The sequence below is a fragment of the Pisolithus orientalis genome (assembly GCF_024613125.1).
Source record: "Pisolithus orientalis strain OTSU chromosome Unknown F5J12scaffold_31, whole genome shotgun sequence".
In the NCBI taxonomy this organism is placed as follows: Eukaryota; Fungi; Basidiomycota; class Agaricomycetes; order Boletales; family Pisolithaceae; genus Pisolithus; species Pisolithus orientalis.
Window position 1 is genome coordinate 259,727 of NW_026260812.1, and position 15,752 is coordinate 275,478.

At 49.5% G+C, this 15,752-nt stretch overlaps 8 protein-coding genes across 8 annotated transcripts; 4 read left to right on the forward strand and 4 right to left on the reverse strand.

Annotated features, from left to right (window-relative positions):
• Positions 1-202: 202 nt before the first annotated feature.
• F5J12DRAFT_784961 (uncharacterized protein) lies at positions 203-1,479 on the reverse strand (the record flags this gene model as incomplete). Its single annotated transcript, XM_051743141.1, has 7 exons — positions 203-347; positions 427-559; positions 616-653; positions 765-799; positions 895-934; positions 1,089-1,367; positions 1,445-1,479. 7 exons carry the CDS (start codon positions 1,477-1,479, stop codon positions 203-205), a joined length of 705 nt encoding a protein of 234 aa, XP_051597233.1.
• Positions 1,480-3,871: 2,392 nt separating this feature from the next.
• On the reverse strand, positions 3,872-4,742 carry F5J12DRAFT_324607 (uncharacterized protein). Its single transcript, XM_051738905.1, has 3 exons — positions 4,635-4,742; positions 4,145-4,584; positions 3,872-4,091 (listed from the first exon to the last, which is right to left on the reverse strand). Exons 1-3 carry the CDS (start codon positions 4,639-4,641, stop codon positions 3,903-3,905), a joined length of 636 nt encoding a protein of 211 aa, XP_051597234.1. The 5' UTR covers positions 4,642-4,742; the 3' UTR covers positions 3,872-3,902.
• F5J12DRAFT_324606 (uncharacterized protein) lies at positions 4,743-5,703 on the reverse strand. Its single transcript, XM_051738904.1, has 3 exons — positions 5,334-5,703; positions 4,878-5,285; positions 4,743-4,828 (listed from the first exon to the last, which is right to left on the reverse strand). Exons 1-2 carry the CDS (start codon positions 5,400-5,402, stop codon positions 4,893-4,895), a joined length of 462 nt encoding a protein of 153 aa, XP_051597235.1. The 5' UTR covers positions 5,403-5,703; the 3' UTR covers positions 4,743-4,828; positions 4,878-4,892.
• A 1,145-nt stretch (positions 5,704-6,848) lies between these two features.
• F5J12DRAFT_324951 (uncharacterized protein) lies at positions 6,849-7,994 on the forward strand. Its single transcript, XM_051738907.1, has 4 exons — positions 6,849-7,122; positions 7,173-7,820; positions 7,876-7,909; positions 7,961-7,994. The coding sequence occupies exons 1-2, from the start codon at positions 6,965-6,967 to the stop codon at positions 7,744-7,746; spliced, it is 732 nt and encodes a 243-aa protein (XP_051597236.1). The 5' UTR covers positions 6,849-6,964; the 3' UTR covers positions 7,747-7,820; positions 7,876-7,909; positions 7,961-7,994.
• Positions 7,995-9,852, forward strand: F5J12DRAFT_955853 (uncharacterized protein; the record flags this gene model as incomplete). Its single annotated transcript, XM_051749868.1, has 3 exons — positions 7,995-8,158; positions 8,206-8,542; positions 8,605-9,852. Coding segments are annotated over 3 exons (1,353 nt in total), but the record flags the coding sequence as incomplete, so codon positions are not given.
• On the forward strand, positions 9,609-10,067 carry F5J12DRAFT_694905 (uncharacterized protein; the record flags this gene model as incomplete). The annotated part of the gene is made up of 1 exon (XM_051740422.1): positions 9,609-10,067. A coding segment is annotated over one exon (459 nt), but the record flags the coding sequence as incomplete, so codon positions are not given.
• A 1,990-nt stretch (positions 10,068-12,057) lies between these two features.
• Positions 12,058-13,214, forward strand: F5J12DRAFT_325005 (uncharacterized protein). Its single transcript, XM_051738908.1, has 4 exons — positions 12,058-12,334; positions 12,393-12,551; positions 12,607-12,680; positions 12,736-13,214. Exons 1-4 carry the CDS (start codon positions 12,197-12,199, stop codon positions 12,956-12,958), a joined length of 594 nt encoding a protein of 197 aa, XP_051597239.1. The 5' UTR covers positions 12,058-12,196; the 3' UTR covers positions 12,959-13,214.
• Positions 13,215-13,249: 35 nt separating this feature from the next.
• On the reverse strand, positions 13,250-15,510 carry F5J12DRAFT_914687 (GH3 auxin-responsive promoter; the record flags this gene model as incomplete). Its single annotated transcript, XM_051749126.1, has 9 exons — positions 13,250-13,506; positions 13,583-13,749; positions 13,812-13,819; positions 13,874-14,011; positions 14,069-14,251; positions 14,303-14,452; positions 14,518-14,759; positions 14,810-14,846; positions 14,899-15,510. The coding sequence occupies 9 exons, from the start codon at positions 15,508-15,510 to the stop codon at positions 13,250-13,252; spliced, it is 1,794 nt and encodes a 597-aa protein (XP_051597240.1).
• Between the last annotated feature and the right edge of the window lie 242 nt (positions 15,511-15,752).

The following is a 15,752-nucleotide window of genomic DNA, read 5'->3' on the forward strand; positions in this document are numbered from 1 at the left end:
AGAATTTAGAGTGAAAGGCTTGGCTTCGGTTCTATGGGAATTCCTCAGGTGCAATTGTCCTAAATGACACTCATAAGATAGCCACTCCAATGCACGAAAACAAAAGAATACTAACAATCTCCAAGCCTCGCTTTAAGGCCCCTAAACCGTCATCCACACCACGAAGGTCGTATTTTATGGAGGATGCTGACTGCCGAAGTCATCAGCTGTAAGCAACGTGGATAGGACTTTGCACGCATTGCAAGAACCTCATGCAACAGCCGTATCGGGTTTGCGCAGGAAGAAATAATACGGACGTCTGTCGATTGAAGGACACGTCGTTCTTCAGGTGTCCTTTGGGCGAGATCCTGAACGATTTTCAGCATGTGGTTCATTTCCCTAGTATGGCTATCAAGGATTTATGTGTGACATTTACCATCTCCTTACCTTGCGAACTCGCTGACTAGTGCATGTATATCGGGCAGCAACGTCGCCTCTTTTTCATGGTCAATAACACATTGATCAGTAGCGTGGCGGTCTCCAAAACTTGAAAAAGTGCGTGGTGTGTTCCCGGCACAGTCTTCAGTAAAATGGTCATCAAATCTGTTGAAAATCAAACTGCCGAAAAAGCCTTACCTCCAACTTTGAAGGTCCTTGCAGATGCATCCAGCACTCTGGTGACCGAAATCCGATGGAAATACAGGATGCCATTCAATTTAATGTTTTTTTTTGTAGCCGAAAGATCATCAGAATCGGAATCGTTTGAAGCCAAGCGAGCCACTTACATCAGATTCAACCAGTGTACTATTCTCCTAGAAATCTGGACATCTGACAGAAACGTATCATCGAATCCTGATGTATCCACCAAACGGTGTTGCGAACTCCATCGGGGTGTTGATATCGCACTGGGCACACTTCCTTTAATGAGGGAGTCGACCGACGGTCCATATCAGGTCTGCCAAATGCACAGTCGATAAAATAGATATATCCATTTAGGAGGACATTTAGAGACGCGTCGGACGCATACTGTGGTCCTCCCCGAGCCAACAAGGCCCATAAGACTACCACCGATTACTGAGGTCTAGGATTCGTAAGCTACACGGACGCACGCAATGATGATATCGTCCAGCGTAATCACAACTTCTTCAATCGGCGATGTTGTAGGTGGAAGTTGCACAACCGCTTCACCAAACTGGCTTTCGAGGTCGACAGCAGCATCATCTGGACAGGTGTTGTGATGCAAGTGAAGGTGTTGACATTCCAAGTACTTCTTGGTACGATGATCATCCTCGTACTCCTCGCAATCGATGGTATTGTCCAAAGGACTCAAAGCACTGCCGACGGCTGTGAACGGGAAAGACTCCCCTTCGGCTTCGTCGACCCCACGCCTTACCGGAGAGCGAGACAGAGAGCGACCCTATTTCAGCTATTAGCTATGGAATGCGTCAAGAACAGGTGGGTTTACCTGCGATGGAAAACGCAAGGCTGCATGCACTGCATTTGGCACACCGCATTGAAGGATTGGAAAAGAGCGTGCGACTCGGAGCCAGCTCGTCACGTGGAGAGTAGTTTGGGCGCACATCTGTCTATCCGCTTTTTGGCCCTGCCGCAACTCCTTTGCGACCCGGGGACTTAAGCGACCGAGAACACGCAAGACAATTAACGCCCAACGGAGTTGTATTCAGATCAGGAAATCGAAGGAAAGTGCCACATCACGAGGTTTTTGGCATGTCCGACTCGGGGAATGAAACATATTGGAGGGCAGTGACCGTCCTTGTTGCGCAAGCAGGTATTTGGCTATTTTGGAGTCGTCAACAGCCCTAATCCTCGGTTGGGAAGTGCGAGTTCGAATAGTCCTTGGAAACATGCGGAGCAGTGGGCGCACACGTACCCAGTTAACGAGGATACTTAATATACAATCGCCCCGTTGACACGCTCATGATTTGTTCACCGTAGGCTCATACTACCCTCCATTGCCTATCGTGTCGTGGCGGCTAAAACTGCTGGAAAATTCCACCAGCCCTCCAGGTTACACATGCGAGATTGATGTCTCGCACCTGGTGCCCCTGGTGGTCAGACTGTCGGTTTATCTTGGGGAAGATATATTCTCATTCATCCTTGGCATCCAAATGAGTCCAAATGCAAATGGAGAGCGAGGTCGACGTCACGTGGGAGCTGCTTGAGCAACTCGAACAACCATTCAACGCACTCCTCCTCATGAGACTACCGCACAACGAGTACAAGAGAATCGCAAGTAATTGTGCGATCACTGCTTGCGTCCAGGACCTGCGTAGTATTGCAGACAGTGAAACCCTAGGCCTGGAAATTGTATAGGTCAGCTCGCAGTGCAGGTGCTGGCTCCCTCCGGCAGCAAACGTCCAGCCGAGTGGCAGCCTGAGCACTCTCCCACCATCTCTTTCTTTGGACTGCTACCTGCCAGTAGGCTCGTCGCCTCCCCCTCTCGACCTCCTCGCCCACTCGTTTCGCCCACCCTCTGCACCCTCTTCTATGTATACCATAAACACCTGTCCGTGGTTAAAATTCAAATTACGCATATTTGGCACCTCAGCGTCTATCCACTATTGTGCACGGCCTGCCAGTCAGAGCAAGCAGGTGACCTGCCCTCCCGAGCGGCTCCGCCTGCCTCGCCTCCGCCGAGCTATCGCTTGGCCCAGCCCAACCACCGTCAGGCGTTAGTGCACGTGCGCGAGACGAAGCTGGACCGTAGTCACTCTATGCTGTCTCGTGACATTTTCCCATCTTCTTTCCCGCTGTCCACACGTTTTGTCAAAGCAGGACCGCTATCTGTGTCGTTCCCTGGTGGATGCTTCCATTTCTGCTTCTGGATGATCGAGTTCCAAAATGACATGAGGTACCACAATAAATGTAGACTTGTCAAGGAGCATTGATTGGCGATAAACAACTTTGGTAGGCGAAGAAGGATCCGCAAAAGCGCCTCAGGGATCAACATGATGGTATGAAAACAATAGGAATTTCATGGCAGATCCACGTGCTGTGAGTCTGTGTGCTTCCCTTCGATCCCACCAGACACCAACGACAGCTAGCGGTAGACGCCTGGTTGTCTTCTCGAAACGTGAAGTCGTGCAGTGGGTGGGTTGACGAACTTAGACGAACCACTGACTAGTGACTCTGAATTCTAGGCGTGCACTTTGACAGTCCTTGATATCTTGTACAAACTACATATGTATGTAGCATACGATACATGTTAGGTATGTTTTTATTTTACATTTCGAAACAGACAGATTTTTGCAGTGGCTACAGTTTCCACGAGGAGGCATACTTCTGAAGTGTGAGGCAGAAAAGGTGGACCGCAACGCAGATCTGCAAAAGATGATCACTTGAACCGTATAACGTGTAGCATGGAATGGGAAGGGGGAGAATCATGTTGTACAGCACAACTAGGGACACAAAAATGAACATGCGCATGAGCATCGTACATGCAAACGACAAAAGGCAGCAGAGTAATATGATCCATGGCAATGGCCCAAACCTTGCCCGGAGAGTGAGAGGCTGACGCGGCTGTTTAGAATACGGTATTTAGGGTGAAAGGGCTTGCTCTGGCTCTACGGGAATGCCGCAACTGCAGTTGTCCTAATCGATGGACATAAGATGATTACTCCGAGGCACGAAAAGGAGAAAGTACCAACAATCTCCAAGGCCCGTTTCAGGGCCACCAAACCTTTGTCGATACCACGGAGGTCATATTTTATGGAGGATGCTGACTGCAGAAGTTATCAGCCGCAAGCGACACAGGTAGGCCTTTGCACGTACTGTGAGGACCTCGCTCACCAGGCGTATCGAATTTGCGCAGGAAGAAATGATACGGACATCTGTCGATTGAAGGACACGTCGTGTTTCAGGTGTCCTTTGGACGAGATCCTGGATTATTTCCCACACGCAGTTTATTTCCCTGGCAAGGTATTAAGTTTACACGTGTGACATTCATTATCATCATACTTCGCAAACTTGCTGACCGCTGCCTGTATATTTGGCGAGAACGTCGCCTCTTTCGCACGGTCAACGGCAGCATTTATCAGCAGCATAGCGGTTTCCAAAACTTGGAAATGCGCATGGTGCGTTCCCGCCATGGTCTTTAATAAAGGGGTCATCAAATCTCTTCAACATCACGCGCTGACTCACTTGCCTCAATAGACAGAGCAATGCTAAGACATGGTGCAATTGCGTCCTTCAGATAATCGATATGGGCAACTTCTGGTGCGTCAAAGGCGGTCCGCAAAGTAGTTGTTACCTGCGGCAAAGCACTTCGATAACCTTCCGCGGTGCAAGTTCCGGAAGTGTATATTCCCGTCTCAACGGACTCCGCATCGGTGGGATCATAGGTGAAGGTGACAGTGATCCTCGTCGTCCGATAACTCGGCCTCCCCATAGCCTTTCTAATCCGTGCCAAAATCCCATTGGAGCCGATCCTGAGGCTGAGAAGCCTGGAAACTGTTTTTCCTGCAGATGTTCTATCAAGTGGTAGGTGTTTATCTACTATTTCCCGTTGGATTTGAAGCGGGCGACGCTCAGCCGGCCGTGAAATTGAAACCGAATTAATTATATCCCGAGCAGATTCAGTGGTCCCTAAAACATTATCAGAATTGGAATCGCTTGCAGCCAAGCGAGCTGCTTACACCGCATTCAACCACTCTGCAATTTCCCAGAGAACCTGGAAATCTGTCATGAATGAATTGTTGCATCCTGGTGCGTCAACCAAGACAATGTCACGAATGCCGTCGAAGTGGGGAATTCGGACAGGGCGCACTTCCTTTGTACGGGAAGTCGACCCACAAAGAGCATCGGGTCTTCCAACTGCACAGTTGATAAACTAGGTACATTCATGAAGGAGAACGCATAGAAACGTGTGGGGTGCTTACTGTGGTCTTCCTGAATCAGTAGGACCCATGACACTGCCATTGATTGTTAGGGCCTGGAATCCATAAGTGAACTACACGGACGCACGCAATAATGACATCGTCCGGGTTAATCACAACTTCTTCAATCGGCGATGTTGGAAGCGGAATTTGCTCATTTGCTTCATCGCACCTACTTTCAAGGTCGACGGCAGTGCCATCTCGACAGGTGGTGGGAAGCAAGTGAAGCCTGTCCAGCCAGGTGTTGACATTCCAATTTCTTCTCAGCAGTGTGCGACGATCATCCTCGTACGGGTCGCATTCAGATGCATTGCCCAAAGGAGCTGAAACGATGGTGGCGGGCGCAAACGTGGAGGACCCTTCCACTCCGTCAACCCCACGCCTTATTGGAGAGTGAGATCGAGAGCGACCCTAATCCGCTATCAGCTGAAGGAGCGCGTGAAGAACAGGTGGGTTTACCTGTGACGGAGACATGAGGAAACGTAGGAGAATGCTGCCAGAAGGCGAGGCTGGGGCACTGCACTGCATTTGGCATAGCACCACAAGGCAGGACACTCATGGCACGAGGATTACCCAGATGAGAACTTGAATGCGCTAACAGGCAGCCAGCATTCCGCGCGGAAAACAAAAACTCTTCGAGCATGGTCATCCTCGTCCTTGCCACTTCTCGGCGGTGTCCCATGTCCTTTGGGGGGAGGAAAGCGGTAGAGAACAAGCCACCTCTCTTCTCTGTGTGTAACGGACGATGAGATTTACATTCAACCGAGACTCATCAAGTCAACGAAGGAAAACGCCACTGATTACAACGAAGTACTTGACATACGTGACCACCCTTGTTCCGCAAACAGAGCAGGATCCGGTTTTTTGGAATCGAGTGCATACACAACAGCACTGATTCCCGGTTGGGGATAGTGATTGATTGAAAATGTATCAGGCAGGTTACCTTGCGGAGGGGAGAATTGTGGCTGTGTTAGGCCTGATTTGATTGTTTCCAGGTTGGCGCATTTACTTGGGTTGTCGAAAGTTCGATATATTGTCTTATCGAAGAGATGATTGTTACTATAAGCCACAGTAACACGGGCTTGTTCAGCAAGCATAGCGTAGAACCTGGTCGGTGACTAGTGACTGCAGATGCACAGGTTCACTGGGGGTGACGACCTTCAATACATTTGCCGAAGTCGGATTTTGATTTGTTCGATCAAGAAATGCAACCCTATAAATGAAGACGACAATGGGTCCCAAAGCAGGTCCCTGTTTGAGATTATAGGCCTTCTTCGATCTTGCTGTGAGGGTAGGAATCAACTGTATTGTCCGAAAGACTCGAAGCTGCCGCAAACCGGGAAGACACCCCTTCGACTTCGTCGACCCCACTCCTTATTGGAGAGCGAGACAGAGAGCGAGCCTATTTCCGCTATTAGCTGAGGGGTGTGCGAAGAAGTGGTTTACCTGCGACGGAGACATGAGGAAACGCAGGAGGATACTGCAAGAAGGCAAGGCCGGGGCTTGGGCTTGAACATGCACTGCACTGCATTTGGCACACCGCAAGGATCACCCAGATTGGAAAGCGGCATGCGACTCGGAGCCAGCTCGTCACGTGGAGAGTCGTATCCATATCAAGAAAACGAAGTAAAGTGCCACATCACGAGGTGTTGGGCATGTCCGACTCGGGGTATGAAACGTATTGGAGGGCAGTGACCGTCCTTGTTGCGCAAACAAGTATTTGGCTATTTTGGGGTTGTCAACAGCCCTAATCCTCGGTTGGGAAGTGCGAGTTCGGATAGTCATTGGAAACATGTGAAGCAGTGGACGCGCACGTGCCCAGTTAATGAGGATACTTAATATACAATCGCCTTGTTGAAATCCCTTCTACATGCGCAGAACGGTTTCCAAGCCCAAAATTGTTGTGTATGTCCTCCTTTTTTTTATGAATGTCATTCATCATTCAACACCTTCACTCTGCCTTAGAGTCATGGGACCTGTGGGGTCCAGGCGGAGCAATGTAAGTCCAGGGATCCGTGCATCCAGTTCATTGGTTAAACGTCGTGGCACAATTCATCAACACACTTACGGGAATTGAAGCAGCAGAGGCAATGCGTGGGCTGGGGTCGAGCATGCAGGATATCGGAGAAGTCCCGGTGAGGCTGCCCAATAATCGAGAATATGTGTTTGTAGATACTCTTGGGTTCAATAACCCTGATCGACCGGCCAGGGATACACTCAACACCATCGCTGACTGGTTAGAGAGGAAGTGAGTGGATGTGTATGATCGTGACAGGTTACTGGCTAACCAATGCGCAGATATCGAGGGGGCGCCTTACTCACGAGGGTTGTCTATACCCATCGAATTACCAACCCCTGGATGGACGGTTTATTGCGTGAAAGCCTGGACATATTTGGTTGTATATGTGTGACCAAAGCCGCCGGGCGCGTGCAGCTGGTAACTACCATGTGGGACCGAGTGAAAGATCCCACAGCCGCAGAGACCATGGTGTCACAACTGGAAGAGAACTTCTGGAAGCCCTTACTCAATGCAGGTACTCGTCATATGCGATTTGAAAATTCCAAGCAATTGGTGTGGGACATAGTCGAGGATTTGGGGGTGGAAGGACAACCCCTTTTATTCCAGCAAGAACTGGTGGACGCAACAAGGAACCTATACAAGATGTTTGCTGGCCATGCGCTCTACCTGCAATTGCAGAAGCTTCTCCTGGAAGAACCGGAAACATGCGAGCCATTTTTGGGAGTTTTCAAAACGCGGAAAGTTCGGAGACCGAAGAAGCGGCTCGAGGTAGAGTGCGAGCGTATTGAAATGCAACTGCGGAAGGCACGGAAAGAGAGGCAAAGACTAGAGATACGCCGACATTCCTACTAGCGTCAATTGTCATCTTTCTTTTCTAGTCCCAACATTACAATCCTGGAAGTTACGGGAGATGACCTTGTAATCTTGTGAGTGGCGGGACACTTGTGTACTTTACCTTCCTCTGATCGCCCTCACGCACAGTGTGGTTGGCCCAACGGGAGCAGGCAAGAGTTGGGTGCGCAATGCAGACATTTCATTGTAGCTGGAGTATCTTAATTGTGGCTAGTTCACCAAAAAAACTGTCACAGAATGCCGTGATCCAAGCCGAAGAGGACCCACATCCTTGTACAAGATGGCACGTGAGCGCATCGAGATACAACCTCAAGGACAGCACAAACCATATCATAGTTGTCGACACCACATCGCTTCATACCAATTATGACTTCTACACCGAAAGAATTATGACTTCTTGGTTGAAGTCCAGGTAAGCGCAAAAACTCCCTCCTGGAATGTTTTCAAATACTGCTGCAGGTTCACTAAAAAGTGTCCATCTGGCATTCTTTTTCTTCACTCGCTTGCCAAGGATCCGAAGGATCATGACATACTGATGCAGCGGCACCTCGATATGTTTGCAATGAGATTTCCTAACAAGTCCATTGTTCCTTCCCACATTTACGTGGTACCGACGGGGAACCCAGCGGATGCGAAGCTAGGTCAACGGTTGTCTGAACTAGAAAGTGTGATGAAGTCGTCGAACGTCAATGGTAGCCGCAAATGGCATGTGTCAATGTTCCCTGGAGTGTTTGATGGCGGACCGGTAATAGCATGGAGCGCGGCAGTTCTTCTCAAGAACATGGTTGAGAATCAGGTACATCTCTTCATTATATTCGATAGACTTACCTGGATGACCATATCTCCATCTCTGCGTAGACAAATGAGATGTTCAGCTCTCGAAGACCCACGTCAAAGGAAATCCCCCCGAAGCTCCCAGATAACTGTGCAGGACTCAAAAATCTTGCGGAGCACCTTTTCGGAAGGTACAAAGAGGAATCGATGAACAATAGTTTGGATGCGAAAATCGTGCTCGGGCGAGTTGTTCGGGACCTCACTCCCGCGAGCGACCCTGGTCACGTTTCAGCTCTCATCGCTTATGCTGATCTTCTTTCCGAACGATTCGCGAAGCAAGAGAGGAAAGCGGACTTGCACGAATTCGTCACTCTCAGACGCACCGCTTGGCAATCTACGCCTCCGCACGACTCAAGGTGGAAAGGAACGCTCGCCACGCTGGACGATGGCTTATATGCACGCTTCGGGAGGGGAGGTGTCGCAGATTTGGAGGAAATCATATCTCTTCGTCGAACTGTGTCACAACTTACTTCCCTGCCAGATCTCTGCAGATCTCCCGTCCACCTCACGAATGCCCTTCACAAAAGATATCGGATACTTTGTTTAAGGAGTGATCTAGAGGAAGCTATTAAGCTTGCACGTGACGCATTGGCACAATATCCCTCCAACGACCCAGATCATGCGCTGGCTCAGGAATGTCTCGTGGATTGCCCCCAAACAAAGGTCGGAAAAGGAGCTGCTTATGCAGCGAGGGCAGTGACAGATGCTTCCGAATGCAACCCCTCTGATATCCAGAAGGTGATCACGAACATTATTTCTGAAACTGTCGCAAAAATGCCACCGCGACTGTTGCATACACCAACTGGCGCCTTATGCGATCAGGATGTGCTGATATCCCATTTCGTGAATAGCCCTGCATACTTGGGACTATATTGACATCTCCAGCGCAGGTCCATGCGAAGATTTCATTGTTCTTTTGGTTTACCACGCTATCCCACAGATGGGGAATTCGCCAGCCATTACTACGCGACATTGAAGGCGAAGTGATCTATGACTTGGAGCGGACGCAGTGTCTGGCGAAACTCTAACAATTTTGTCTTGTCTCACTCAGACACAAGTTCTCATGGGCATGGAGCGATACTTGTTGCATCGATAAAGACAGCAGCGCAGAGCTTCAAGAAGCTATAGGATCCATGTTTTCTTGGTATCATCGATCATCCCTGACAATTGTTTACCTGTCTGATGTCTCCGACACCGGCTCACTAGCTGGCAGTATCCGGTTCAAGCGCAGGTGGACACTTCAGGAATTACTGGCTTCACGCGCCTTGTTCTATATGCAGGACTGGTCACCCAGCATGAACTCTGATGCCAGAAACCATAAAACAGACCCCAGTATGCTCGAAGTACTCGAAAAGGCAACGGGAGTAGTGGCGTGGTATCTTGAAGACTTCTCTCCAGGTATGGATGATGCACGATCGAAAGTCCGCTGGGCATCTGGCCGTTCTACCACCCGACCTGAAGACGCTGCCTATCCTCTTTTCGGAATTTTTTTAAGGTCCATTTACCAGCCATCCACGGCGAATCTGCGGACAACGCGCTTGGACGTCTTCTGACAGAGACCGTTTCACAACCTAGAGACATTTCGGTTCTGGATTGGGTTGGGGAGCGTCATCATTCCACAACTCTTTCCCTGCAAATCTCATACCATATCAGACGGTGCCCTGCGCGCGGTCGAATCCATGCGATTCTACCAGATGCAATAGCTTCAACTTCGAAGGTGCACGGAAATTGTACAACACCCTTGCGAAGTTACCACGCCCGCGATTCACTCATCGTAGGCTCAATTGCCCTCCATTACCTACTGCGTCATAGCAGTTAAGTCCCTAGGAATCACCACCAGCCCTCCAGGTTACACATATGAGATTCATGTCTTGCACCTGATGCCCCTAGTGGTCACACTGTCGGTCTGTCTTGGGGAGGACCCCACAACATATTTTCTCATTCGTCCTTGGCATCCAAAATGGGTCGAAATGCAAACGGAGAGCGAGGTCGACGCTACGTGGGAGCTGCTCGAAAAACTCGAACAACCATTCAACGCACTTCTGTTGATAAGACTACCTCACAACGAGTGCAAGAGAATCGCAAGTAATTGTACGATCACCGCTCACATTCAGGATATGGCTAGTATTGTGGACAGCGAAATCTTGAGCCTGGAAATTGTATAGTTCAGCTCGCATTGGTGTCCCGCGACACTGAGCGCTGTCCCATTCGTTTCCCCTGTATGTGCTTTTCGATGTTAAATCTGTATTTTGAGTGCTGAGCATATAAACGGATGCTTAAATGTGCACGCTTACACAATCATGTATCATATACAAGTCATGCTGCATCAGATCTCAGATATGGTACGTGGTCAAGTTGGAATCCATGTCAAATTGTGATAGCGCACCATGCGAGGGTCCTTTCTTGTGCTGGATCGTACATAATGACAAAGGACACTCACTGGCGTCTGCAGAAGGATGGTTTGAGCAGGAAGATTAGTTGTTGTTCTCAATATTCTACCGCTTTTCGGATTCCAGCCTGTCCTATAGACGCGCCCAATAATGCCAATTAAGTTGACCAGAGCGCTCACCAGACTTCTGATTTGGAGGTGGCACTTGGGTTGTGCGGCTGTTGTACGGTACAAGATAAATTTTCTGTTTCGTCCCATGTTATTTTGATTATCAGGAAACCCCAGGGTGCGGATATCAACCTCCATTCCCGAGCGAATCCCTCGACATCCGTCATAAGGTGCTCCGGAGCGATACTTTGCAACCAGCGAAGTGAATTTGAGCCATGTGCTAAATGCTGCCAGGAAAGAGGGACAGAATGAAATGTACGGAATGGTCGTAAATAATTGCTAGAATGGGAATGGCCAACGGAGTGATTATGTAAGGCGAAGGCACCTGTTTCGAAACTGTGCTCATCAGTAAAGCTAAGCGTTCAAAAACCTGGGTTTTCAAGCGCTTAATGTTCGCCAGTGTTTGGTTCCAGGGGAAGCGCATATGGCGTCTGTCGGAAAGCTCCTGTTGTTCTCATACCATCATGTTGGTTCCCCAGTCGCTTTTGCGAGTTCTTGTTCGCCTACCCAAGCTATTCATCGCCATCGCCAAACGATGCTTCTCGACAACTTCGTATTTATTCCGGTACCTCCTGTCTTTTTGGAACTCGTTCATCCGGAAGCAGAAACGGAAGCACCTGCCAGACAATGATGCATGTACCGTCTTTGCTTCGAATTTGCCCATTCTTGGTGCCAGCTTTCGGAACGCAACCGTACCATACCCCGACGATGGAGAGTCGGTTTTGAGCCACCGACCCACACAATCTGACGCAATTAAGGTGCGTAGCTTTTCCTGACCACTTGTGCAATTCGATCTCTGATGTTAGCATCAAGCCCGAAGTTGGCCTCTCAGACCCCGGCAGACCGCAAAGTGATACAAATCTCACCGCTCATGGCTACCCGCCAACGCATACACTTCCTCAGCGGTATGTAACAAGGGCTTTCGGCAGGTGCCCACACTGACGTTTATGATATCAAAGTGTGCGACGCTCCAACCCTCTTGTCGGAAATTTAGGATCGTCCACACCACCTCCATCGACGTATTCAACTGTGTTCTTAGTGATATTAGACATAGTTAGCATGATGATTTTCCTTGATCGACTGCGATATGTCAGCAGTGCCCTCGCAACTACTCAAGTTGATGATCAAACAGATCTAGACAAATGGGAAGCATTCTCAAAAACGTTTCAAAGTGAAATCGATGCATCTAACCTACTCGTGAGTAGGGTCACAAGTCTGGTACATGTATGTCCTCATCACTGAACCTTTCGGATAGGCTACCGTACTTCTAGCCGCCAACGTCGGATTTCTCGCTATCCAATCTATTGACCAGGAAGGATTGTCTTACTGGTCTCAGAGATTATGTTACATGTCTCTGTTTACTGCACTGGGTAGCGTTACAATGGGATTAGCCGTCAGGACACCGAGATTCTTTGTAAGTGAATCAGCTTGGTTGAACAGCTGGCCAATCCTCTTACATGAAATGTCAGACGGCTCACAATAGACTGTGCTTCTCTGCGATGCAGTTGTGTTTATTTTCTCCGTTTGGATCCTTGTTATACAGGTATGATTGGTTGGCAAAGCCGTTGGACCATAGTTTTGACAACCAGATCTCGTAGTGTCTATTTCTTCCTTACTGCACTCCTGGTACATCTCAGGGATCAAGCAGCCACGGTTCAATTATATTTCGCCTTTGCTGGCATTCTTTATGTCCTCTGCATGCTCATTGTGTATGCGCTTCTCACAGAGCCACAAGGGATACATTCTGTGCTTTACTTGTTTAATTGGGCTAGAACGGAGCTGAGGAGGCATGGTATTCAGTTGGTTCAAGTGATTAGCTGAAGTCGATCACTACGCGAAATACCTATTTACCTTTCCTGCGTTCCACCTTCCATCAGGCATCATAGATAACTCGTTTTTCCAACCGTGCGCCAGATCACAAAGGGCACCTAGTTAACCTGCCACGATGCACCCCATTCGTCTTGATCTTCCACTCATGTAGTCGCCAGAAGTCCCCGGTCGGCCCACCTGAACACGAAAAGCACATACGTAGAATACATGCGACATAGCACGATTGTGTGAAGACTATCACAACGCAAAATACATATTCACCATCCGGCGTCTCGCTTTCCGTCAGATATCATACATAACTCGTTCTTCCAGCCACGCACGGTCCGCCTCGACCCAGATCACCACGGCCACCTTCACCTGACCGGCGGCAGCACCCTTCATAGCAACCTTCCAACCTCTGTAGTCACCAAATGTCCCCGGGCGGACCACCCGAACACAGGGAACGCCGATTCTCCCCATTTGACTATCTTTCAGGTAGTTTTCATTGTGTTGCTGCAGTTGATTATGCAATGCAGTAGGTACCGTAGAAATGTTTGCGCCTGAAGGAAATTTGGTAGATCAGGTTGCTGTGCCCAAACCCAGGTGTGTCACTCCATAGGCCACGGAGGAACTTACCAGGATCGCCCTGCAATTCAACAAAGAATGCGTACCGAGAAACCACCTGGCGGTAATCAGGGGAAACGCAGAACTCAGAAACCCCTCCAAACAGGTCGGACGTGGCGTCTACGACATTGCGAAGCTGCGTTTCCGTTGTCACCTCGTTTGCAAGACGGATGTACATGCTAAAATAATATATCCATCTTTAACCTGTATATTCATTTACCAGGGATGCCCGAACACTTACTGTCGCCGCTGCAACGAGCAGTCAGATACAACAAATTGACTTGAAAAATGAAGCACACCCACCCCGATGTACCTGATAAGAGGTTGTCCGTCGCGAGGATTGAATCCTGCGATCTCAACAACATCGCCAAGGCGATACCGCCAGAATCCATCTCTCGTTGTCAGAACCACTTCGTATTTCCTGCCCAATTCGACGTTCCACTGATCCAAAAGGGATCAGCATCTGCAGTACAACACACAAGGCAAACAGGAACTAACCGATTGAGCAAGATATTTGGATTCCTCTGGTTTTTCTACAGGTAGGAACTCGATGACGTCGTCGGAACCAACAACGCTGTACAGGTTAAGGTCCCTTGGGTCGTACACAACGGCCAAAAACGCTTCGCTGCTAGCAATCACAACAGACTGGACGGACACATCGGGACCAGCATAATGCCGGATCTAAATTGAGCGTGTTCAGGACACGCCACGAGGTGGGGCGAAAAGCTATACCTCTGGGATAAGGGTGGCAAATGGACCACTGCCATTCGCCAGGATCACACACAACTGGGGCCAAATCTGTCTGAACCATCCAGGGGTATCTGTTGCTTTGCCGATCCTGCGCAACTCCTCGGCACGATCCGGATTCGGCTGGAGGAAACGCTGTGGCACTCAAGATCAGCACCTGTATGATGATAACCTTGGCGCCGCAGTTAAGAGAGACGCACCTGAAGATTATCCTTCACAGTTTCGATTCCGTTTAAATCGGGTATCACGCCTGTTTCGATGCAGTGAATGAGATCCTCCCAGCGATTGTCAATCGTCCGACATAAATCCCGACATGCGGTGGTGAACATGGTGCTGATGGTCTCGAGCTTGGGCTCTGCCAACGCAAAGAGAGCATGCATGAAGAGAACCGACTTGTAGTTGGAGATTAAGGAGACAGCGATGGGCGATGAGTAACGAGGAACTACGGAAGTGGTTAGTGAAGCGCCATGTAGAGGGACATATTTTACTGACTCTTTAGTGTGACAGAGAATGCATCATTCTCTACGGGCTGAGATAGTCTCGAGTTTAGCCGGAGGGATTGCTTTCCCCGCGCAACTTACCATATTGTTTTCTATGCGGTAGCAGCCACTTGACACTAAGCAAACCGGAATGTGTTTGACTATATCTCCATCCCCGTCCAGGGGAGTTACGACCTGACGGTATGTAAGAGAAACCAGGGAAACCAAGCTACAGTTCTTTCCTGCGTTATTGCTCTGCGGGTTTGCAAGTCGGGCAGTCTCAGCCATCGCCCTTGACATGTGTTCTGGGTGGCGATACTTAGGGAAGTACTTTGCTGCGCCCCCCGAGGTGCCCGATGAGTGCGCAATGAAGACAGGAAGGCCGAGGGCCATAAGGTTCTCCACTGACGACTTGTTACATGGGCGTTCGAACAAACGCGAGATAACAGGGAAATAATCCTCGTAGATGCTCAGCCCCACGTTGTTGCGATAGATCTCAAACAGCTCTGTTGCGGAGAAATCCAAAGGGTCTATTTGGCCATCTGTGAGATGGAGTGCAGCCCTGAACTGCGGTAGAACGGCAGATTCTTTGAAGTAGGTAGTAGCAGAGTTGGTCTTCACGAGGTACGACAGTACGTTCAACGTCTGTTCGCGAAGCCGCTCCGCGAGCTCTGGGGTGAGTGAGGTAAACGGCTCAAGGGGTGCGCTCTCCATGTAATAGGCAGACTTTGTAGATCGAGTGACGAGTGATGAAACTATCGGGAAATCGACCGATTACTATTCGCCTCTTCTACAGATAACCCGATTGATTCACGGGGCGGTAAATCGGCACAGCCGCGTATCATGCATCTCCCCCTGCGGAGAATCCCGGGGTCCCAGTGTACGCAACACATGGCACGTCCAGCCCGAGAACGCATACTAGCGCGAGCCGCACTACAGGGGGAAATCCCGAGGTT